The 24,692-nt window shown below is 32.4% G+C and overlaps 1 protein-coding gene and 1 long non-coding RNA gene across 2 annotated transcripts; both read left to right on the top strand.

Annotated features, from left to right (window-relative positions):
* The first annotated feature begins 2,705 nt into the window (after positions 1-2,705).
* LOC149896431 (uncharacterized) lies at positions 2,706-24,692 on the top strand. The gene is made up of 9 exons (XM_090117579.1): positions 2,706-2,791; positions 2,868-3,032; positions 19,679-19,848; positions 20,174-20,303; positions 20,684-20,825; positions 21,137-21,228; positions 21,499-21,640; positions 23,756-23,952; positions 24,454-24,692. Exons 1-9 carry the CDS (start codon positions 2,716-2,718, stop codon positions 24,585-24,587), a joined length of 1,248 nt encoding a protein of 415 aa, XP_089973705.1. The 5' UTR covers positions 2,706-2,715; the 3' UTR covers positions 24,588-24,692.
* LOC149896432 (uncharacterized) lies at positions 14,332-16,047 on the top strand. The gene is made up of 3 exons (XR_016458308.1): positions 14,332-14,683; positions 14,983-15,158; positions 15,563-16,047. It is a non-coding gene; the product is annotated as an uncharacterized LOC149896432 (long non-coding RNA).

Below are 24,692 nucleotides of genomic sequence, written 5' to 3'. Positions count from 1 at the left end.
AATCATAGACAGTATTTTATTAAGCTGTCTAGCTACACACGTATCATACTGTTATAAAATAAAAAAAAAACATTGTTTATTTATTTTTAACAAGTTTTCGTCTTTAACTTGAGGTAAGTGCCTTTAGCAAAATTAATATACATTACGAAATACGTTGTGATAATAATTATAATGTACACATTTCAAATACAATATATTTACATGCTACATAATAATATTAATAACATTGTTTTCTCATAAATCGAATTGAATCGGAATATATTTTTAACAAAAGTATCTAGTAACCACTATTTATACTTAATATATTTTTATTTATGTATAGTAAATATTATATTCTAGTATTTTTTACAAATAATAACACTTTTATATTCACTGTCCCTTAAAATAAAAAAATAAAGTGTAAACAATTGAAAATAGGATATACAAGAAAAGCTCGCAGCCGTCTCTCGGACTATAAAAAGCGGTAAGGGCAAGGTATATAATAACTTCCTACTAACATAACCTACACAATCGCCGACACCACCACGCCAAACGTACGTATTTCATTTATTATTTTTTTTATAATTAGCTAACGATATCAAAATATTATATTTTAAAAGTGAAGAAAAATCTAGCTTTAATATTTATATATCTTATCTAAAAATTCTTACACGTACTTAATAGCAAATTAAAAAAAGGTTTCTAATTATTTGTATTACAAATTAAAATTAATATAAAAATTAGCGTGATGAGCATATTTAATTTTGTCAAATGTTGTGTTTATATTTTACGGATCATTATTTTGTTGAATTAATCGAATAAAATCTAATTAATTTAAAATTAGCAAGTAATAAAAACACTAACAACGTAAACCTAAATCGTTGAACCATTTCAGCTGATAAAAATTATTTCAATAAAAATTCAAATGCAATGAAAATATAAATAAAAATCTCGTATTAATTCTTTTCAAATTTTAAAAGAAAGTTGTTAATTTAATGAACCAACAACATATTATTATACTATAAACGAAACAAAATCGCATAATCGTCTAGGTAATATTGTCATTTCAATAGCAATTAAAAATATGAAGTTTCGTATGTAAACATCAGTATTAATATTTTAGTAAATATGTACACTGTACAGTGTACATACAAATTTCTAAAAACTAGTATAAAAATACGTACGAAAAACAACAAACATACAGATACATTTCGCATTTTATAAGTATGGATTTAATTAGCAGAATTTCATAACTAAATAACAATTGAGTTAACGAAACACTAATTAAAATAACAATTATGTACTTGTATTTGGGTTTTGGGTTTTAGTTTATTCAAAAGTACTTTAGAGGCATATTTTCAGTGTACCTTGAATTATAACTTTAAATAATTAGAGACTATTTCAAAGTTCAAAAATGGGGAATTTTAAATATTCTGTTATTTATACAGATTTTGTGATGAAACGAAAATTTAAATATAACGCACATCCTTCATAAAGAAAATATATCTATCTAAAGATACTACATAAATATCATATTATAATACAAAATCCGGCAAAAAGATATTAGTTAAAAATATTAACGCAAACAATAATGTCTTTTGATTTATTTCTACAGAAAAATATAATAAAGAAACATCATAGAAAATTTAGTACATACAAAATAATCATATTTTGAAAAGCTCTAAAAGCTTGAAAAGCTCTTACCTCTAAAAGCTCTTAACTGTTCAGCCTATAAAATCAATTTTTCTAATTCATCCACTATGTAGGTATTATATTTTAATCTTTTGCAATAATATGTACAAACGATCATAATATATTATTAATAATATAGGAAAATTATTTTAGCGTTATTATCTATATAACTAATATTATAAAGAGGAAAGGTTTGTATGAATGTATGTATGTATGTATGTATGTATGTATGTATGGTTTTCACGCATAAAGTACTGGACCGATTTTAATGAAATTTGGCACAGACAATCTTTAGACCCTGAGAAAGAACATAGGCTACCTTTTATTGCGAAATATGTCCTACGGGCGAAGCCCGGGCGGACCGCTAGTTAATAATAAATTAATAATAAAGCTTTAAAAATAATTTTCCTATTTCAACACACTAACAATTTAATTATATATTATTACTTGCAATAAAGCTAAACATTTCGTCAACATAATTGTTAACTTTACGATCATAACGGTAACTAAAATAGCTTTTCCTAACCTCAAAAACGATGCGTTATCTTCGATAAACAAACACTGACAGGTTTTCGTTTAGAAATAACGGCATTTAGTATTTACAATCTATAGATGAGTGCCACTTATGTGTTGAGACATTCTAATAAACTGATGTATGAATAGCCGATAAAGTACATTGTTTATTTCGGAAATATTTGAATGGCTTCGGCTTCTCTATTGGAATTGTTAAATAAATTCGAAGTTTTGGTTTTGGATAGTAGATAGGCATTCGGTTATAATGTAAGAAGCTTCTAAGAAGGTGGAAGAATGAAGCTATTTACTTTTGAATAACGGTCAACAAATTAATTATCTGATTACACACAATAATTTTGATTGATGACCACAGTATTTTTTTTTTTTATAACAGCTTAAATAATGGGTTCTTTATAATTATTATACCTAATTATTTATACAGTTTACTAAAAAATCTTTTTTAAGTTTACACCTTGCATTATTCAGTAGTCTTAGTAAATTTTATAAAATTTTCTTTCAGAATTTTAAAAAATGGCGGCAAATTTGTGCACAGTGCTGCTCCTTTTTGCAGCGGCGAGTAGCGGTACTGCGACGAATTTAATTCGAAGTAAGTAGTACTGCCAGTTGCCGCTAGATGGTAGTGTTTTAAAAAAGTTTTTATAATTTTATTTTTTATTTTTTAGCTGCAAGACAGGCAGGCCCTGGAAGCATATTTACAGTTGGAAATGGAGAACAGTGTCTAGGTTCGGATAGATCTACAGGAGGTGTGTGTTTGTCGAGAAACCAATGTAATACTCAAGGCGGGAAAGCTATTGGTTTCTGCGGGGTTTTCGCTACGTGTTGTTCGTGTAAGTTTAAATATTGGAATTATTTCTAAAAGTTGGTTTTATGTTTCGTTTTATTATGTATTATTTTAGAATATTATCTTACCAAATTTTAACGCGTTTTGTATACGAATTATTGACCAACATTATATTCAACATTATTAGGATATATTATAATCTCATTTTATCGATTGAGAGAATTTTACTTCTAATATTAAGGTTGATGTTCCGACCGTCCCTCCATACATTTTTGATTACCTCTAAACACTTAACACAGACACTATTTCTTTAAAACTAATCATTTTATCACTTCTCTATAATGAAATGTGTGCGCGTTCGACCTTTTTAATCAATAATTTACAATATTTACTTAGAAAAACAACAGTAAAATACCGGAAAAATTTGACACTTCTACAGTAGTGTGCGTGACTTTTGCCAAGCGAAACACGACATAAAGCACGACATCTAGCGCATAGACTATATACTTATTACAGATCTAGCGCGTCAATGTCTAAACGAAAGGCGATGTTTAGACATTGACGCGCTAGATGTCGTGCATTCGCGTTCGTTATCTTATGCATAATGAGCATAATTCTAATAAATCAAAGTTCTGTGTAAAAATTGAGTAATTTCATTTCCAATCGTTCAAAGAAAATAACAATAAAATAAAATAAAACTAATGACCTTAGAAACTATGTTTTTTTTTATTTATTACTCATTATTGTTCGTCCGTCGTAGGTCTGTAAACTGTATTGTACACTGAAGGTAAATGGTACTGTAGGTACTTTAGTTCGGCGTCGTCGCTCGTCGGCTTGATATAAAATTACATTCTTGATTTCATTGACACGCGCTATGATTTGCGCGCGGAATTTCTTGTGTTGTGAATTTATTTTTGTATGCTATGCATTTTAATTGATTCAAATTGCAATGTTTCTCTAGTATGCATTTGAGACTATATTGTAAATTGTAATAATTGATCGTGGGTATAGTAATTAATTATTCTAATAACGCAATTAGTAATATATGTATTTTCGGTGGGATTCAAAACAAAAAATTGGCCCGTGATTTTTATGAAATTTCACCACATTGCAAATCACATCAATCATAGTTCATACACATGTATGACGAAAGTGATTAGTATTGTGGCTAACATTGACTCATCAGTTCATCACTGAAACCAGTGATAAATCAGTACCTATATCATATTGTGTTTGAATATTTTTAAACAATGATATAAGTATACAATTATTATAAATCGGTAAACTATCAAAGTAATCACAAACTTGCAAACATTGGTAAAATGTCCAGTAGTTTATGAGCCTATTCATTACAATCAAACAAACAAACAAAGTTTTCCTCTTTATAATATTAGTGTAGACAAACACTATGAATACGATCACGAATGCAAATTCGGGGATTTTCTAATTATTGCTAAATAATAATTGAATTCGTTTTGAAATACTCTATAATTTTTAGTGTATAAATAGACATTTATAATGTGGTGCTCATTTTTTTTGTACTGCTAACGCTATTGTAGGTACCTATTTTCGTTGTTTTATTTCAAGTGAACACGGCCATACAATTTTGTCACGAGCCGCCTATGATTGTAGGTACTTTTGTTAGGCTCCTTCGTCGTCCGCGTCGGCTCGAAAGTTCTTGATTTCATTGTCACGCGCTATGATTTGCGCGCGGATTTTCTTGTGTTGTGAATTTATTTTTGTATTATTATTATTTTTTATTTATTTTTTTTATTTTATTGATTCAAATAAAATATTTCACTAGTATGCATTTGAGACTATATTGTATTATGTATAATTTATCGTAGGTATAGTTATTCTTATAACGCAGTTATATTTTCGGTGGGACAATTTGACCCGTGATTTTTCTGAAATATCACCACGTTGCAAATCACATCAATCATACACACGTATGACGAAAGTATAGTGGCTATAATTGACTCATCAGTTCATCACTGAAACCAGTGATAAATCAGTACATATATCATATTTTTAATTTTATTGTGTTTGAATATTTTTTAAACAACGATATATACAATATTATTATAAATCGGTAAACTACCAAAGTACTTCCGAATTTTCAGACAGACAAACAAGTAGTTTGAACACGCAGTTTTCTTATACTAGTAGCAAAAATCAAAACCATAATATTATGTTTCCCTACTATATTTTACTAAAAGTCGAGTGCGTCGAAATCGTAAATAATAATATGTTTTTCACCTTCCTGGTTATTTTCCCATAGTAAATAGTGTTTTAGGTTTGTTGTTGTAGGTAGGAATAATAATAATTATTCTTACATGTTGGTTATGAAATGTATATTGAAATAATTTACTTTTACAAATCATTAGTGAAATAAGTTTTGAGTGAAAATGCTTGGATCAGCATAATATTATATGGTACTTCAAATACATGTTTTGATAAAAAAAACAATAGTGTAATAAAATAAAACTGCGTTTTATTGTAATCAATGTTGACAATTTTAAATTCCAAAATTATTGATCAATAAAATAGTTTACACCAACAAATATAACTTTTATTTTTATAACAATCGTTCATAATATAAACCGTAGCAGGTGGCGTTTTGAAGTTCTGTCTACTCATACAGAAAAATGGAAAACTTGTTTTTTTTGTAAACAATTTATTACTCATGTTGTTTGGCAACTCGAAGCGTGGTCGTCCGTCGTAGGTACTTTTGTTCGGCGTCGCGTCGTCGTCCGCGTCGGCTTGATATAAAACATTCTTGATTTCATTGACACGCGCTATGATTTGCGCGCGGAATTTCTTGTGTTGTGAATTTATTTTTGTATGCTATGCATTTTAATTGAATCAAATTGCAATATTTCTCTAGTATGCATTTGAGACTATATTGTAATAATTGATCGTGGGTAGGTATAGTAATTAATTATTCTAATAATGCAATTATATTTTCGGTGGGATTCAAAACAAAAAATTGGCCCGTGATTTTTATGAAATTTCACCACATTGCAAATTATATATTATACAATTACAATTACAATTATTATAAATCGGTAAACTATCAAAGTAATTACAAACTTGCAAAATATGCTTTTCCGAATTTTCAGACAGACAGACAATTTTAATAGTTTGTTTTAGCAAAGTAGGTACCTATACCTATACGGCATACGCTTACGTCGCGCGTCGCGTCGTCGAAAACGGTGCGCCCAGAAACAAACATACCTAATTCAGTTACAATCCTTTTTTTGTTCCGTAATTTATTGTATTTATTCTAATACGATTTTTTTTATTCGTCGGCCAGTTCTACTAGGTATAAAAAGATAAAATTGAAATATAATTATTGTAGCGACAGCCATATTATGTTACTATGTTTTCGTAAATATGTTTTTCACCTTCCTGGTTATTTTCACATAATCTTATCTTATATATAAAAATGAATCGCAAAATGTGTTGGTAAGCGCATAACTCGAGAACGGCTGAACCGATTTCGATAATTCTTTTTTTATTATATCCCTTGAAGTACGAGGATGGTTCTTATAGCTAGAGAGCTAGTTAGTTTAGTTTTAGTGCAGTGGCAGTGTAAATGTTGTTGTTGAGGTTATGTAAATTTAACACTTTAGTTAACTACCAAGATATAAAGAAATGAGGATAGGACACAATAACTATTGGTTGAGGTATTTATAAACTCATAATATACTTTTAAAAAAATCACGTTTTAATAAATTTCTAGAATTAAATTAGAACAGCTGATTCAAAATAGCCTAAAAAATCTTAATAATAATAATTACGCTTCACAGCAAGAAGAAATGTACCATATCGACGATGAAGTATCAATACCTCCTAACTAACATTTTAGGGATTTTCGTTTTATAGCATTTTCGTACTTAAAATAGAGTAATACATAGGCCCATAAAGGTAATTTCTCTGTAAACAGTCAATTTGAGCAAATATTAAAGTGTAGCAATACCTTATAACAAAAGTTGCGTCATTTTTGCTGGCAATATATTCTAACTACACCCTGACGCGTCCGCTCTGTTTTTAAGCACGCTTTCCTTGGGCTCATTTATAGTTTATTCCTGGGTTAAAAGTGGTGAGTTTGGCATGCTTTCAAACCAAGAAGAAAGTATCCTAATACGTGCTTCTCCATCAAACTCAACAAACCATCGAAAAATTGCCATTCTTGACGATTTTTTAGATGCTTTTCCAAAACTACCATCGCATTATGAGCGTAAAGATACCAACAAATTGTTTGTAGAGTCAATTAAATTACTAAGCATTGTACATGTTACTGGTATGACGAAACAGCTGCTGACCTGACGTCTAGCACTTTTGTTTCGTTTGTAATTAATTACCTGGAAAAGCATTGTGTTAGCCAACAGCTGCCTATTATTATATTTTCTGACGGATGCTCTTACCAAAATCGCCTATTTTGCGTGAGAGATGGAGGTGGAGGAAACCAGCTAAAACTGAAACCACCCGAGCACATGAAGCCAAGCAGCTTGTGAGGGCTGCCGAAGGCTTCAGGGAGGGACCCGGGAGACCCCAGGTGTCTTGCCCTGTACTCCGCAACCCCCGTACATTCCATGATCACGTGGGCTGCCGTTTCCTCGGACGCCATGCATGCTCTGCATAGCGGACTGTCTGTGATCCCTAAATTAAAGAGATGTTTGTTGAAGGTTCCGTGCCCTGTGAGGGTCCCTGTTATTACACGTAGTTGCACTCTGCGTAGGTTGAGAATCCGACGTGCAAGTCTAGAGTCAATGTTTGGTAGGGCTTCTATGGCTTGCTTGCACTCAGATCTGCTTGAACATTCTGCTTTTTGTGCAGTGCTAGTGAGCTGGGTAATCATCAGCCGGATCCAGCTTGCAGGTAGCGGTATAATGGGATAAGGTCCCATGACCGGTGTTTGAGATGCCCTTCTGGCTAATATGTCAGCAGCATCGTTTCCTCGTGAGTTACTGTGTCCTTTTATTCATTGTAGTACTAGGGACTTTCCCAGATCACATACCCTAGTTAGGGCTAGGTGCCACTTTAGAATTAACCCTGAAGTGATTTCATGGCTTTTGATTGCCATGAGTGCTGCTTTGCTATCCGATAGGATCCGAATCGAAAAGTTGTTACATTCCTTTTGATTATGGCTGAAGCTGCAAGTAGAAGTCCTAGGCATTCAGCCTGAAAGACTGTATTACGGGGTCCCAAGGGGTGCGAGATGTTAATGTTTAGGTCCTCAGAGAAGACCCCAGCACCCGAGCCATTTTCAGTCTTGGACCCGTCCGTGAAGATGAGTAAATCTTCGACGCTGTTGTGCTATGATGTGTTCACGTAGCTGTATCTTATATTTCCTGACTTGAACGCCAACTTAAGAACAAAGAAATTTACGTTCCGAGTGATTATGCCACTATAACCAAAGCAGCAAGAAAATCTCGTCCATATGAAGTTGAACAAATTGAAATAATGTTTTATATTCAAATCACTATCTTCGAGCATAATCACGTGTAGTGACAGGATTTTAAATCAAAATTTTACTATAGTATTGACACAAAAACCTAATATTAAAAAAAAAAATGTTGTAATCTTTAGAACAATTTCTTCTAAGTATATTGGCAATAAATTGTATCTAATAAATACGGCTTTCTGTTTAAATACAATTACAAGCAATATCTAATATCTGCATGTTTTTTTTTTTAAATCTTTGAAGTTACATTTAATAAATGATTCCATGATATCTAATATCCTTTGATAATGAACGTAAGCTAAAATAATAATTCAAAACAATAACGAAAAAGAAATAAAACGTTTTTTTTATCTACTGAAAAATGTAGTTTTTGTAGTTAGCATATATTGACACTTCATCGTCGATATGTACCCGCACAAAGTCGATATTGTGTTGCCTACCGTTCGACTCAATGGCTAGGGTTGTAACTACCTTTAATAATTATTACCAAACTAATAAACCGAGTGATGCGAAATAACCATAATTCTTTTAGAGTTTGATAAAATGATCAGGCAGGTATTTTCTTTAATCCTCTGAATTCTCGGTTACTAAATTGTATCGTTGAAATTATTCTTAATCGCGTAAATTTAATAAATAATCATATGGAAAACACTTTTCATTTGTTTTTTTACTTTCACGCCCAACTACTATACAATAATTACGTTGTTTCGGTATTTTGACGAGAAAACGCAGGAAACATCCGTTGTATCATTTTAGATAGATTGTATATTTTGTATCTGTAGAATTGAAATCAAAGCTATGTATATGTTGTCTCCATTCTTTTCTTATCGGATTGTTGATCCCAATGCGAATGCGTCACTTAAATTTTATAAAAGACAATTAAGAACATCAAAAATAAAGTGATACGTAAATATTTCACAGTGCAATATATTATGTAATTAATAATAATTATATATTTATGAAAAAATAATTACATCAGATTTAATAATAGCAATTGTTTTGAATGTACATAATATGAATAAATGATTACATCATAATAGTAATAATCACAATTGTTTTATTTCCCATTTGTTGCAACCCTAGCATATTTTCATGTAGCAGCAGAAGTACCTACACTGGCGGCGCGGCGGCATCGTGCGACATCAAAGGCATTGCCTTACTAGGTAAGTTTATAATGACTCATTTCTTTTATTATATAATTTACGTTTTACTTTTACAGAATCCGATTCAATGGATTATGAAGACGAGTCATACAACGCCATACGATAGTGATGATGAATGAACATTTCAATAAATGCATGCGTGTTTTTTTATGTTGTTTTGTAATTGTTAATTGTTTCTTAAATAAAGAAATAAACTAAATATTTAAATGATGATTTGTTATTTGCAACACAACTTTATATTTGAGATTCTTTACAAATGTATATTTAGTTTTGTATCATCAAATTTATAAATTTTATTCCATAGTTTTCAAAATTAAATGTATTTATTTATTTATTTTATTTATTGAGGTCATCCAACACTTGTCACAACAATACTTATTATATAGGTACAAGTTACAATAAAAAATTTTGACAATTGTGACAAACAATTATAGGACAACACAACATGGAAAAAAAAAAATATAAAATCTAATAATTACGTTTGAGTCAAGTCACGTCACAAAAGGAAAAGAATACAAACCAAATCAAGACAAATCTTTGAAATATTTACGTATTCTATGACAGTTGTCGTGAAAAATATCAATACAATTGGCATACTCATTGACTAGTTTACTTAATCTACAGACGGGGGAATTTCGGCCAAAAACGGTCCTACGCAGAGGAGGAACCAAAGGTGTAATTTTATTGCGCGGATATCTAGAAGGAACTCTGAGATTAAATTTATTTAACAATTGCGGACAATCAATTTTATTCTGAAAAATTTTGGCTACAAAAACAATATCTGAAAATATGTAACGATTTTCGAGGGATGAAATGTCAAAATGCGACAAGCGCCTTTGGTAAGAGGTGAGCCTTTTATGAGATAACCTGCTGGAGTAACTCAGGTGCCATAAGAATTTCTTTTGTATGCGTTCCAGTCTTAAAACGTGAGTCGCGTAATGTGGTCTCCAGACAACCGAGCAATATTCAAGAATACTACGTACGAGACTGTTGTATAACATAATCTTAGTTTTGGAGTTATGAAATCCTTTAGAATTTCTTACAATAAAACCCAACATCTTTGAAGCACGATTCGTAACATATTCAAGGTGATTAACAAAAGTTAGTTTACTGTCAAATAGCACTCCCAAGTCTTTAGTAACAGAATTCTCCTGGATTTCCATATTGTTTATGTGATATTTGAAAGGAATAGTTTTAGACTTTCTAGCATAGCGGATGGAAAAACATTTTTCAGTGTTCAATTCCATACCATTCCTACAGCACCATAAGGCTAACTTATCAAGGTCCTCTTGTAGTTTCAGTGCATCTTCAAAGCAATCAATAATTCTACAGAACTTAAGGTCATCAGCATACATGAAACAACGTGAATTAACTAATATTTCTGGAATGTCATTAACGAAGAAGTTAAAAAGAACAGGACCTAGGTGTGAACCTTGAGGAACTCCCGAAGTAACATTGTGTGGCAAAGCATCAAACCCGTTAACAGCTACAAAAAATGAACGATCGCTTAGATAGGACTTTATCCACTTCAAAAACAAAGGTGAGAGTCCATATCTACATAATTTCTGCAGCAAGATGTGATGTGGAACTCTGTCAAAAGCTTTGCTAAAGTCAGCGTAAATAGTGTCAATTTGTTTATTTGAATCTAGCTCGTCGATAATCGTTTCGGTAAAATCTGTCAAGTTGGTCATAGTAGATCTATGCTGAACAAAACCATGTTGGTGAGAAGAGAGGAATTGTTTGAAATGCCTAGTGAGAGATGGACAAATGAAAGACTCAAATATCTTGGCAAAGGTGGAAAGAATTGATATGGGCCTATAATTATTTATTAGTTCTTTTGAACCAGACTTATGAATAGGTATGACCTTAGCCACCTTCCAGTTTGTAGGGAAGAAACCATAACTCAAGGAAAAGTTAAAGATTCTCAAAAGTGGCTGTACCAGATTTTCAGCACATGCAACAATGAACTTAGGATGTATGCCATCCGGTCCAGCGCCCTTAAAAACATCGACAGCCTTGAGTTTCTTTAAAAGAGGCTCATACTCAATACGCGGTAACGTCAGGAGAAGGTCGTTATTCACGGAAATTATAGTTGATGGCTGCTGTTCTTCAACATCGGGATCTCTCTTCGAATAAACAGACCCAAAATATTTAGAGAAAAGCTCGCATACACGAACACTATCTGAGGAGGCTTCATCACCTAGAGACATGGAAGGTGGATATGCACTATTACCTCCTCGTTTGGACTTAATGTAAGACCAAAAGTATTTAGGGTTAGAATGAATTTTATCTTCTACAGATCTAATGTATAGATTATAGCAAATATTTGCAGTTTTAGAACATCTAGTGCTAATTATGTGCAATTCGATTTTATCTCTAGGATTGCTGTACTTCCTGTAACGCTGTCTTAATTTGAACTTCTCCTTTAACATTTTTTTAAGATTATTATTGAACCAAGGAGGATATTTATTATTTTTGGACTTAATTTTAGGCACGTATTTATGAATGGTATTCCTAATCTTAGCATATAAAATATCCAACATTGAATCTACGTTATCAAGGTCACAAAACAGTTCATTCCAATCACAAGTGCTAAGTTCGTTGTTAATAGACTCATAATCTGCTTTAAAGAAATTAAATTTACAAGCAAACCTATTGTAAGGAAGTTTAGCTTCAATTTTATTGGTAACTACTATATCGAGAGGAGGATGATACTTATCAAGGTTACACAGTGGAGATACAGACTCAATGACGCTGCAAAGCGGCACGTTATTAGAGATCACTAAATCCAAAATTCTATTTGTTGAATTAAGGACATTGTTGTGCTGCTTTAAGTGGTTTAAAAATAAGAAGTCGAGTAAAATTTGACAATGGTTGGGCGCAATGTATTCATGTGTACCAACTAAGTCCCAATTAATATGACCTAGATTAAAGTCTCCAAGTATTAAGTGACCATACGACAATTCAAGTAACCTATTACAATTATCTAAGAAATGTTCCAGTATCGAACGATCCACCGGAGGAGGCAAATAAACGGCACATATTGCAATATGATGAACCGATTGCGACAAAGGCCAGTCCAGTATAACCCAGAGATCTTCAAGCTTAGTTTCCCATTCAGGCTTACGCCTCGAAGTTAATTTTGAAGAAACAGCAATAAGTACCCCACCTCCATCTTTTTTTGATGAGAAACTGGAATCGCATCTATCCTTTCGATAGACAGTATAACGGTCGTCAAAAAGCTCACTACTTTTAATATTATCATTTAACCAGGTCTCTGTAAGTATAATTAAGTCATAATTAGAGCATGCCAATTGTCTGAAAAATTCGTGCGTTTTAGTTCGTAAGCCTCTAGTGTTTTGATAATACAGATTTAAAGTACCAAATATAAATAAAAAACAATCCACATGCATGAATAAAAACAGAAAAGAAAGAAAAAAAAATATATATATGCACTAGTTCTTAATCTAACTTATCTAAAACATTAAAGTTCTGGACAAGGATATATGGGGCTTCCTCGTTCTTCCTCATAAAAATACGTCCACCTCGTATCCAGACAAACTTGTATCCCTTTTCCTTTGCCCTCAGTCGAGCTGCTGCGTGTAACCCTTTATAGAAAGGTGATAAATGCTCACTAACAAATATAGGTGATGGATTTCCTGAAACCCCAATGAGTCCGCTGTTTATTCTACTTTTTTCGTTTTTTTTATTATAATTTTGAACCGAAGCTATGAATTGATCACGAAGTCTTGTAGAGGACAATTGAACAATAACGGATCTAGGACGAGGACTAGTCTTATTAATCTTTGAGATGCGGGTACAATGAATAATGCTTTCATCTTCTAAGGGGCAACCAACAACATTTCCAAGATTTTTAATTATTTGCAACAAGTTCTCATTTTTATTTTCGGGTATGCATTGTATTTCTATATTATTCTGACGAAGCTGTTGTTCAATTTGGTTACAGCGATGCTCAAGACTAGAAACTGTATGTAGCAAGCCATCATTTTCTTTCTCAAGAGCGGAAATTTTTAATTGAGACGCATCATGATTCTTCTTAATATCTTCGTATTGATCACTAATAAACATCATAGAATTCTTAAGAGCGGTAATTTCATCCTTTAGCGGTTTTAATTCACTATTAATTGCGTTCACAATGTTATCATTCATTTTTGCGAACAAATTATTTAAGGTATCCTTTAAAACCTCCTGTACGACATCCTTAATATCTTCGCGTGTAATAGTGGGAGACACATTAACCATCGGGGGAGAGTTGACAGCCTGTCTTTTATTGCCTCTGACGGTTGAAACGTTACGTAGGGGGGTATTATCATTATTCGATGCTCTCGGAATTGCCCGCACACAGTCGGGACAGCTCCAAACGGAGCGCATTTCAGGACTAAGCGAGGCTTCATCAAGGCCCATACAAGCAAAATGATAATTTTTCTCACATTTCACACAAACAATATAAGGATCTTTATTTTTTTGATGCGGTGTACAGCATCCCCAAATATTATTATTACTCATATTTGTAATGATTTTATAGCCACTATTTAGTACGTAAAAATAAGATACGCGTCTTGAAAAATGATGTCTATGACGCTGTCAAAAAGACTTGTATCTGTACCGTCGTTGATTGTTTTAAAGTAACTTGACAGATTCAAACAGCGTTATGACAGGTGACATTTAACAGAAACTGATTGTGTTGTAAACGTAGAGGGAGAATGAACTAGAGGAGGCACTAAAATGACAAGTAATGCGTGAGAGAAATACACTTATGACTATAAAGCTAAGAGCAAGCGAGACAGAAACATTGTTTTTTGTTTCTCTCATGTTATGCGATTTCTTTTGTTGGGGACAAAGGCAGTTTGTCCCAAACAAGCGGCTACAGTCCATTGTTTTGCTAGTTTTCTGTTTTTTCTCGCTGTTAAGTGACTTCAAAGTTTAATAAACGTTGACAGTGATCTGTTTTAATCCGACTTTAAGTGAAAATATGGTGCGTTGTAGTGTGATTGGTTGTAAAAATCGGCCGGAACGAAGATTACCAAATATTACCTTTCACACGTAAGTAAACTTATTTGAAGTATATTGTTTTATAGAACTGGGTATAGTTGATACATTTTCATTAACTCTAATGTGAAATTATCTACAAATATATAATATTTTCATCGAAATAGACGTAAACATTTTTTTGTGTTATCCGACTAAATTACGAAGTGTTCTTGTTGTTCAGGACGCCATTTGTTTTTACGTAGTTTCAAATTTATGGTATAATCATGTGATTAACATAAGGGATACCAGTACAGGGTAAAATTTTCCCCAAAATCGTGAAATGTTTTTTTAATATTAAATCTGTTTTTTAGGTTTCCAAAACAAACAAGTACATTAAACAGATGGATTCGAGCTACCGGAAGGAAGAACTGGTTACCAGGAAAAAGTCACAGAATATGTTCTATACATTTTGAGTCGCGTTATTTTCGAAAAACGAAAAAAAAAAACCTATTTGATGCCCAATGCAATTCCAACACTTTTTACAACAGTGAGTAATTTTTGAGATGCGTTTAGTTTGGATTTAAATGGTGTAGTTTAAATATTCATAGACCGATTTTGTTGCTACGTCTACATAATAAACAAAACAAGTTATTAATTTATTTTTATAGAGGTATATTTTGTCTTATTTAGGTACATCTGTGTGGTCTTAAATTGGTCTTAAATTCTATTTTTTTAAATTGTAAAATTATTTAAGTTGGAAAAGGTATCAAATCTACTAAAATTGTGAGGGGAATCTAAAGCCTGTAACATAGTTTTGAACTACATAATACATGCTTTAATTTCCCCAAATATATAAACTGTTTTATTGTAATACTTTTTAATTAAAGATTTTTTTCTATTCTATATTTCTGTTTCTAGTTTGCAAAAAATAACTTAATATTTTTTTTCCAGGTGGAAACACCGAGAAAAATCAAATTAAGAAAAAAATTAATAAATAAAGAACGTGTAGCCGAGCAAAGAAAAAAGAAAATTGCAGTATTGAGGACTTGGGCGTGGCGGTTAAAGAAAAAGAATGCAGAACTGTTCAGCATATTAGTACTCCCCACGTCCTATAGCACAGACAAAGAAAAAATTGCTACAAGCAACATTTAAAGATACAACATAATAAAACAATTAGGTTTGTTCGAAGCCCTCGGTGCGCGAGTCCGACTCGCACTTGACCTTTTTTGTCCTAATTTTACTGTATTTTCTATTATTATTTACCATTGATTGAAAATAAATGATATCTAAACTTTAGCCTTGTTTTTTTATAAAAAATATATGAACTGGGATATTTCGATATTTGTGGTTAATTGCGAGAAGTAATTTGTAAAAGCAAAAGTTGTAATAAATATTTTAAATACCTACAACTTTACCATTAAACTTTATTCCGCAGTTATAGTTTTTTTTTTAATCCCGATCTCAGATCGATCGTAAATAACTTTTCCTCTAATTTTTGTTACCTATATTCTCTTCCGTTTGAAATTGATTTCATTGTTCTATAATATTACTTTTATGTTTCAAAAGTTAATAAAAAATCATGTTGAACAATATTACTTTATTAATTTCAAAAGTTAATATTAAATTAGTGGTCCACTTAGGTCGTGCACATGGCCCAGGGGGGGGTCATGACCCCCATGACCCCCCCCTGGATCCGCGCTTGTACCGGCCGGCCGCCCGGCTATATATTTTATACCCGTGCGAAGCCGGAGCGGGCCGCTATGTTTTTATATACAACGTTCACAGTTTTTCTGTAGTGTATTTACTATTTAGTATCAGCATTGCACCCGTGCGAAGCCGGGGCGGGTCGCTAGTTAAGTTAATAAATAACAAAATCTTTTCAAATCTGTCTTTTTCTTCATAAACCTATCTTACAAAAAAATACCCAAACATTTATAGATATTTTGCCAGTTTTTCGGATAAAAAGTTTTTGTAATAGTTGGCAACATTGACGTAAGGATTCGCCATCTCGTTCGGGTATACGCCGATGTGATCTCTAGTACATTCTCCCTCTACGGTTGTAAACAACCATCAAAAATAAATTCATACCAGTATGGGGCTTCGGTACACTGGTGATAAAACTTGAATTCCTTGGCTCAGCATGCAGGCGAAGATATCGCCAAAATATGGAACTGCCCGCAGTTGATTTTCGGTAAAATGTATCTTCGAAAAGTTTATACACTTTCTGCCGAGTTGTTCGACGTTCCGATTTGAAGATTATTATAGGAAAGTATCAACTCCTCAACACCAAACAATCTCCACCCAACAGCAAGCCAAACAAAGGTAAAAAACACAGTTTTTAAGGTAATTAAACACAGAGCGTGGAAATGTAAATGACCATAAAAACATTAATAAAGTAAATCATTGATGTAAGGTCAGGGAACGTAATACATATATACATCTGACCATGTAGAAGCTAAGTCTTGTTGACTGCTGAAGTCTGTAAAGTTTTGTTGTCTGCTGAAGTCTGTACGCAATGAAAATGTCTGCCGTTTCGAAAATAAGTTTTTAAGACCCTAATAAATAAAATATATGAATGGCAGATCTGGTCAAATACTTTCAAAATTGTATTTTTTTCAGCACTTTCATAAGTGTCTGCCAGAATGTTATCCGCGTGATAATGGTCTGCCATTGTTATTTTCCGATAGTAATAATAATCTATTTTCAAATATCAAAATGGCAGACGTGGTCAAATGGTTTCAAAGTTCGCCAAAAATTTCCACCTGTCTTACCTAAGCGCGCGCCCCGTCCACCACTCTGGGCTTAGTGACTCCTCATCTCATGTATAGTAGGTATAGGGGAATCAACACACAAAAATCCAGGTCTGGTCAAATACATACAGGTAGCTTTGCGCTAGCTCTCTAGCTATTACTTCTTATGGAGAGAAAACGTAAACATGTACCACGGGCGAAGCCGGGGCGAACCGCTAGTAAATAATAAAATAATAAATAGTGTATTAGATTTGTTATTGTATCTTGTATACCTACGAATAATTATTCTTACGTCTTGTTGGGAAATGTTCAAATACCTACCTATTGAAATAATTTACTGTTACAAATCATTAGTGTTATTAGTTTTGAGTGAATAGGCATGGATCAGAAATTCAGAATATAATATGCTACTAACTACTCAAATACATACATGTTTACACAACAAACACCACTGACCTCTATAACTATAAGTTATAGAGGTCAGTGACCGTCAGTGACAAACACTATGGATACCTACGCTCGCGAATGCAAATTCGGTGATTTACTAATTATTGATACCTAGTCATTGAATTCGTTTTGAAATAGCCTGTACTTTGTAATTTTTAGTGTTATAGACATTTATAAAATGTGGTGCTCATTTTTTTGTAATAAATCATCCCGAACGCTATTGTATTTTCGTTGTTTTATTTCAAGTGAACACCTATACAATTTTGTCACGAGCCGCCTCTGGCCTCTGGGTGAAATAAACAAGTCAAATGATTTTTGTTCTAATTGTATTTTGGTAGTAGTTTGTTTAGAATTTACATTACCATTGTTTAATTTTTATTTTGTATTTGCAGTAAAATAAAAAGATGAAAAACTTCATTAGGTATATTGTACGACACCTCACTCTGAATCGCGCTAGCGAAATTTTTTCGTTACAGAGCACATATACAACTTTCGGACAATCTTCATTGAGGCCGGCCGGCAAATCGAGTATGTCGAGAAACTTCACTTATTCGATGGAGGTATTCTACCTTCCTTCCTCCACAGTTGTGGGACCCCGACGTGCATTGAACACGCAGCTTTCTGATACTAGTAGCTAAAATCAAAACCACAGATATGTCTGTGATCAAAACCATAATAATATTTTTACCTATTATTTTACTAAAAGTCGAGTGCATCGAAATCGTAAATATGTTTTTCACCTTCCTGGTTTTTTTTCCATAGTAAATAGTGTTTTTGATTTGTTGTTGTATGAATAATTATTCTTACTTGTTGGTTATGAAATGTATTTTGAAATAATTTACTTTTACAAATCATTACTGATATTAGTTTTGAGTGAAAATGCTTGGATCAGCATAATATCATATTTGCTACTTCAAATACATGTTTTGATTAAAAAAAAACAATAGTGTAATGTAGGTAATAAAATAAAACTGCGTTTTATTGTAGGTAATCAATTTTGACATTATTTATTTCCCAAAATTACAATAAAATAGTTTACGCCAACAAATATAACTTTTATTTTTATAACAATCCTACTTCCTACTAATGCGAAAGTTCATACATGTTTCAAAAGAAAAACTTTTACTTTTACTATTATTTCAATTTATCCGGTTTAATTAAGACTTAATATTGATACATATGATCATTATAAATACAAATAGGAATTAACAATATAACGAATACGTGGCACAACTAAAATTTTACCGATACCACCCGTGGTCATTCTCCTTTGTGGGTCATTTGTAACAGGATGGCGGTTCTACAGCGAAAAAAGAAAAATGATGGTCAGAACGCTGATACCGGATACCTTAAGATACTGTAATATAAAATATTACTAGATTAGATAAAATATTATAGGTAGTATCTTCACCGTGTGTGACGCGCTTTACATTCACGCCATCTAGAGTTAAATCTTTATCATTTTTGTATACGTCTGTGTGTGTAAACGACCCTGTATGCAATGACAGATGTTAAAACGCATAATTTTACCGAATTGGGTGGATTTTAAGGCAATGATATAACATATTTCAATAAAATATAATATTCAGTAACCGCCATGACTATTCCTAGGTTTGATGACTATTCCAATTACGCAAAAACTCAAATAAACTAGAAATGTAGAATTCAGCGCCATCTAGCGGGATATTGGCTGGGAACAGATCGTTGCAATCACCTTAAATTCAAATTAAACAAGGTTTAATTACAATTGTAAATAACGACATCTTTGTGTAAAAAAACGCAACATTTTAAATGTAAAGTTATAAAATGAGTTTATTATGATATTCACAAATTAAACTAGATGGCGCTGTAATATATTTTCGTTTTACAGTAAACGCCTGCGATATCAGAACAAATACAAAAGTAGCGGTTTTCATCAATCCTCCATTGAATAGAGAATCGTCTGGTTTGGAATGTTCCTACAACGTGGAAATAAATAACAACAATGTTTGTCAAATTCGTATTGACTTTGAAACGTTCAATTTAGCACCACCAACTACAGTAAGTAAATAAAAAGTTCTCTTCTTAAAGGAAGATACTACTTTTACGTTACGTACGACTAAAACTAATGCCATACCATTTTTAATATACCGATTTTTTTAAATATTTATCATTCATAGGAAGCGGGAATAAAGCAAATATAAGTTACTACGTTCAAACAACTCATTTATTTAAACAAATATAGTTATGTACACGTTTATTTCAATAAAATAGCAAAGAAGACTGTTATTCTAATGTAATTAATTATCTATTGTAATTGTTCTAGTTAGTATTTACATTTAATATTTCATGGATGGCGCTCGGCTTTAATCAAAATTGCTTTCAGGTTGAAACAGTCGAAAATGTGACCCACCGACCGGGCTATACTTGCAGAAACGACATCTTCCAAGTAACGAATCTTCACGCAAATTCTGATATCCTCCCTCCGCTTTGTGGTGATAATAATGGACAGCATAGTGAGTCCATTGATTAATAATTTTTATGTTGTTACTAGATTTTGTTTATTTACATTCTAGATAGCACAGCTACTATCAGTGGCTATAGGAATTAAGTATGGCCCTTTATAACAACTTGGTTTGATTTTCGTTATTTTTTAAGCCTTTATAAGTTGTGTTTTCTGTCAGGGTTGTGACTTGTGTAATCAACAAATCTTCAGAACTGATCCAGTTTTTGAATTATAAATCGATTATTTATATCTTACTAATAGATACTACACCACGCATCTTTGATTGGAAAAAAATATTATTAAAGCTTGTTATCTATTAGGTTTAGGTACCAATTTAGTTACTAGATAGTAACATTTTATACAAAATATTAACTATTTTGCACCCCACAGTGTACGTAAGAGTAAACGCATCTACCAATAGTCGCTCTATCCGTCTTAACTTCAAGATCGCAGACCGCAGCACACAGCCCAACCTGCCGCAGGCTACTTGGAAGATAAAAGTCACACAATTGGAGTGTTTTAATACTTTAGGGTGAGTGGTATAGTGTTATATGTGACAAAATAAACAAAAAATCTGAAAAAATATAAAAAATACGTCCTATTTTTTAGATTTTTGGTGCAATTCTTCCTAGGCTTCGTATGTTAGGAAAAGTTGTTCTCTACCAAATAAAATTGATTATGAACTATTAAAAAATAATATTTTACAGACTTTTTATCATATTGTATATTTTCATCTAGTAATGGACAACACAATTAAAACTAATGATTACAACACAACATTCCTTTCATTAATATGTAGATAAACGAAAAGCAATATTACTATTTTTTTAATTTTGTTCACAGAAAATACCGCGATGGATTCTTCGAAGCAATCACGTCGTCGCTTCCTTCCACACCACTTACATCTTCAGCAGACAGAGATGAATATCTTATTGGTAAATTATATATTCATTTTTATTATTGTAACAAATTTATATACATTTTAAAGATTAATTCATTTAGCGTCAAAAAATTTCTTACTATACATCTAATTTAAGTTTATTAATAATAACTAGGTATAATAATATTATAATATATTGTTAAAAAAATCGTTTAAGTCGTTTAATTTTAAATTTTTAACATTATAAGTTTTACTTAATTGGACACGAGATGGCGCTGTTCTAAAATATACAAAAAACTATTTATTATGTACTTTTTGTCTTCAGCTCCCCCTGGCTGTTTGCAATACTACCCCGATCGCACGGGTTTCTTCGAATCGTTTAATTATAATCGAGGAGCTGGCCCGTATATAGCGAATTTAGCTTATGCCACTTGCTTCAAGAGAACTTCTGATGTTTGTGGTATCAAGTAAGTATTTTTAGAATTTATAGCAACACATATTTAGAAATGCACTGATTTTTTTCTTTTTCCGTAACATATTTTGAGTTTTAGACCATTACACAGCAAAAAAGTAAAAATCCCTTAGATACGTCTCAACTTCAAGATAGCGTGAAAAAAAGTACTATCGTAACTAAAATGTAAAAAAATACTATCGTTTGCTGTTACTTCAAAGTTTGGGGTGACAATAATTATGATAAATTATTGACCATATTATACCTACTAATATAATTTAATCTCTGACTTGCGGTTATAAAATATTTTACCTACTTATTTCATTAAAATCAACGAAATTTAAACTGAATTTTTACACGCTTTATATTAGCTTCACCTGTATGTTTGTAACCGACTTCTTTGGGCGCGATTTTGACCCACTTGAAACGGCCAGATTTCGTTCAATCTTTGTAGATTTATTGAGGACCGATGACAATACATTAATTTGATAAAATTTTCTATTTTTTAGTTCGGTTTTCTATAAAAAGCGTGTTTTTTAGTTTTTTGAAGTGAAACTTCTTTATCGGGGGTGGACAAAAATTTTGTGTAACATTTTTGCGTTACGCCGCGCGCGTGACATTTTTGCGTTACGCCGTACTCGTGACATTTTTGCGTTACGCCGTACTCGTGACTATATACATTATACATGTTATATTAAAGTGATCAGCAAAATCAAAGGGTTTGTTTTAATTCTAATTCCAGTGAATTTCTAAAAAAAGTAAATAAGTAATTACATCTATTTTTCTAATACTTAGGTGTAATAATGGTATTTATTTTTCTAAGTTATTTATGATTAACCTCACTTTTTGATTGTATTTTTCAATACACTAACACGTGGGTGGAATTATGGTATCAATTTTTTCTAATACTTGAATGTTGATTGTGGTATTTATTTTTCTAAAATTGTATTTAAAGTTAACCTCAGTTTTTGATTGAATTTTTTAAAACACCAACACGTGGGCGAGATCATGTTATTTATTTTTCAAGTTATTTAAGCTTAACCTCTGTCATAATATGTACATATACTATGTGCGTCATTAATTTCTGACTATTTCGAGATTTCGACATTAGGAATTTATATTTATTACCTCTATTGTTCGAACAAAAATAAGTTACCGCCTTTAAGAACTTGCCGACAATGTAAGTACAGTATTGTTTCTTAGAAAACATTTTAGGAGTATACGATAATAAATCTATGACTCACGTTAACACGTGTTTGCTTGATTCAATTATGATTTTGTGAATTCAATATTTATAAGAATAAACCTCAAACTCTTTATGTCCAATCAAAATCCGCCTAAGTCGAAATCCTTTATAAGTTGAAAACTCTATATAACTCGAATTTTTTGGCGTCTCCCTTGGTCTTTTGAACTACCGCACGAGCTGAGCGAGCGAGCGAGTCGCGGCAGTGGCCGGCGTAAATATTCAAATAGGTAGCGAGGAGCGAAGCGACGAGCATCTTAGGTTAACTTTTGAACTACCGCACGAGCCGAGCGAGCGAAGCGAGCGAGTTGCAGTAGCGGCCGGTGTAAATATTTAAATAGGTAGCGAGGAGCAAAGCGACGAGCATCTTAGGTTAACTTTTGATTTTTGAACTACCGCACGAGCCGAGCGAGCGAAGCGAGCGAGTTGCAGCAGCGGCTGGTGTAAATATTTAAATAGGTAGCAAGGAGCGAAACGACGAGCGTGTTAGACTAACGTATTTCTGTAATATTGTATACAAGCTGTGCCGCGCGGTTTCACCCGCGTGGCTATGCTCCTGTTGGTCTTAGCGTGATAATATATAGCCTACATACATATATACATATATTACTCGTGGATAATGTAGCTTTCGAATGGTGAAAGAATTTTTAAAATCGGTCCAGTAGTTTATGAGCCTATTCATTACAATCAATCAAACAAACAAACAAACAAAGTTTTCCTCTTTATAATATTACTGTAGATAGTAAATTATTTTTTGAAAAATAAGGTCATAAAGAAGTTTCACTTCTTACGTGTGTACTCTAGTACACGCACACATTTTTTTTTTAACTATTATTATTATTAACCTTTTCCTTACCTTAATTATGAACTATAATTATTTTCTCCCAGACTAACAGCAGCAAGCTTCGAAATGGCCTACCGTACGGAAGACAACATGTACTTAGACACAGACTGTCAAATGAACCCAGTGACACAAGGGTCGAGCCAGTCGGAGGATTATCTGTTCATACCTGAAGCTGAGACCGCTGATGGTCTGAGAGGGTCCAAGTATTGTGGGGTCAGCGCTTCTAATCAGATTATTGCTTGTGAGTATTTTTAGAAGTTGTGTTTTGGTGTGTAAGGTTCAATAGATGAAATTGTACCGAGTTTTTTGTGCGTTTTTTCTGATTGTAAAGATTTCAAATAAGCTCAAATAAAGCGTCTTTATACCTATACACGTAGTATATTATTATTAGTCTGTGCCTATACCTATTTTCTACGAGATAACATGGATTTAATAATGCAGAATTCGTTAATTAAGTACCATGAATATTGCATTTGTTTATCTTATATTTTGAAGAAGGAACAAATGAAATCGGTCTTCTCTCATTCAACACTAAAACAGAAATCTGACTTTTTTGTGAGAGATAGATTTAATACCGCATGCAAAAACGAAATGAGTCGTGAAATTTAGACTATAAAGCGGTTGGTTGTTTTACCACATTACCATTTTATTTTATTTTCTCAAAAAACACTTGTGAAGCGGTTGTTTGTAATACCATTTTATTAAAAAAAACTGTATTTTAATTATTATTTATTTTTTGCAGCAACCCCACCCGGCCCCCTTTACGTACATTTCCACAGCGACAATTTAGTGACCAATGATGTGCCAGAATCGGGATATAGATTCAACTACAATGTACTGAATAATTGCTACCTTAGAACTAACACTTTTCCCTAATAGATGGCGCTGATATTATATAACAAGTTTTTAAAACGCTCAATAGATGGCGCTCTAATAAAAATGTTGAGTTTTTTAAAGTAAATACTCCGCCGCTAGATCGGG

Source organism: Colias eurytheme, chromosome 28 (genome assembly GCF_061535395.1).
Source record: "Colias eurytheme isolate Ceu_HAF_F1 chromosome 28, ilColEury1 Martin Lab GWU primary, whole genome shotgun sequence".
NCBI lineage: Eukaryota > Metazoa > Arthropoda > Insecta > Lepidoptera > Pieridae > Colias > Colias eurytheme.
Note: the sequence above shows the minus strand (reverse complement) of the source record. Positions and strands in the feature narration are given on the sequence as shown.

Coding starts and splice junctions, on each gene's coding strand:
- LOC149896431 (XM_090117579.1), top strand. CDS start 2,716: ATGGCGGCAAATTTGTGCACAGTGCTGCTCCTTTTTGCAGCGGCGAGT. Junction 3,033..19,678: donor TTTCGCTACGTGTTGTTCGT/GTAAGTTTAAAT, acceptor TTCGTTTTACAG/TAAACGCCTGCGATATCAGA. Junction 21,641..23,755: donor TCTGATGTTTGTGGTATCAA/GTAAGTATTTTT, acceptor ATTTTCTCCCAG/ACTAACAGCAGCAAGCTTCG.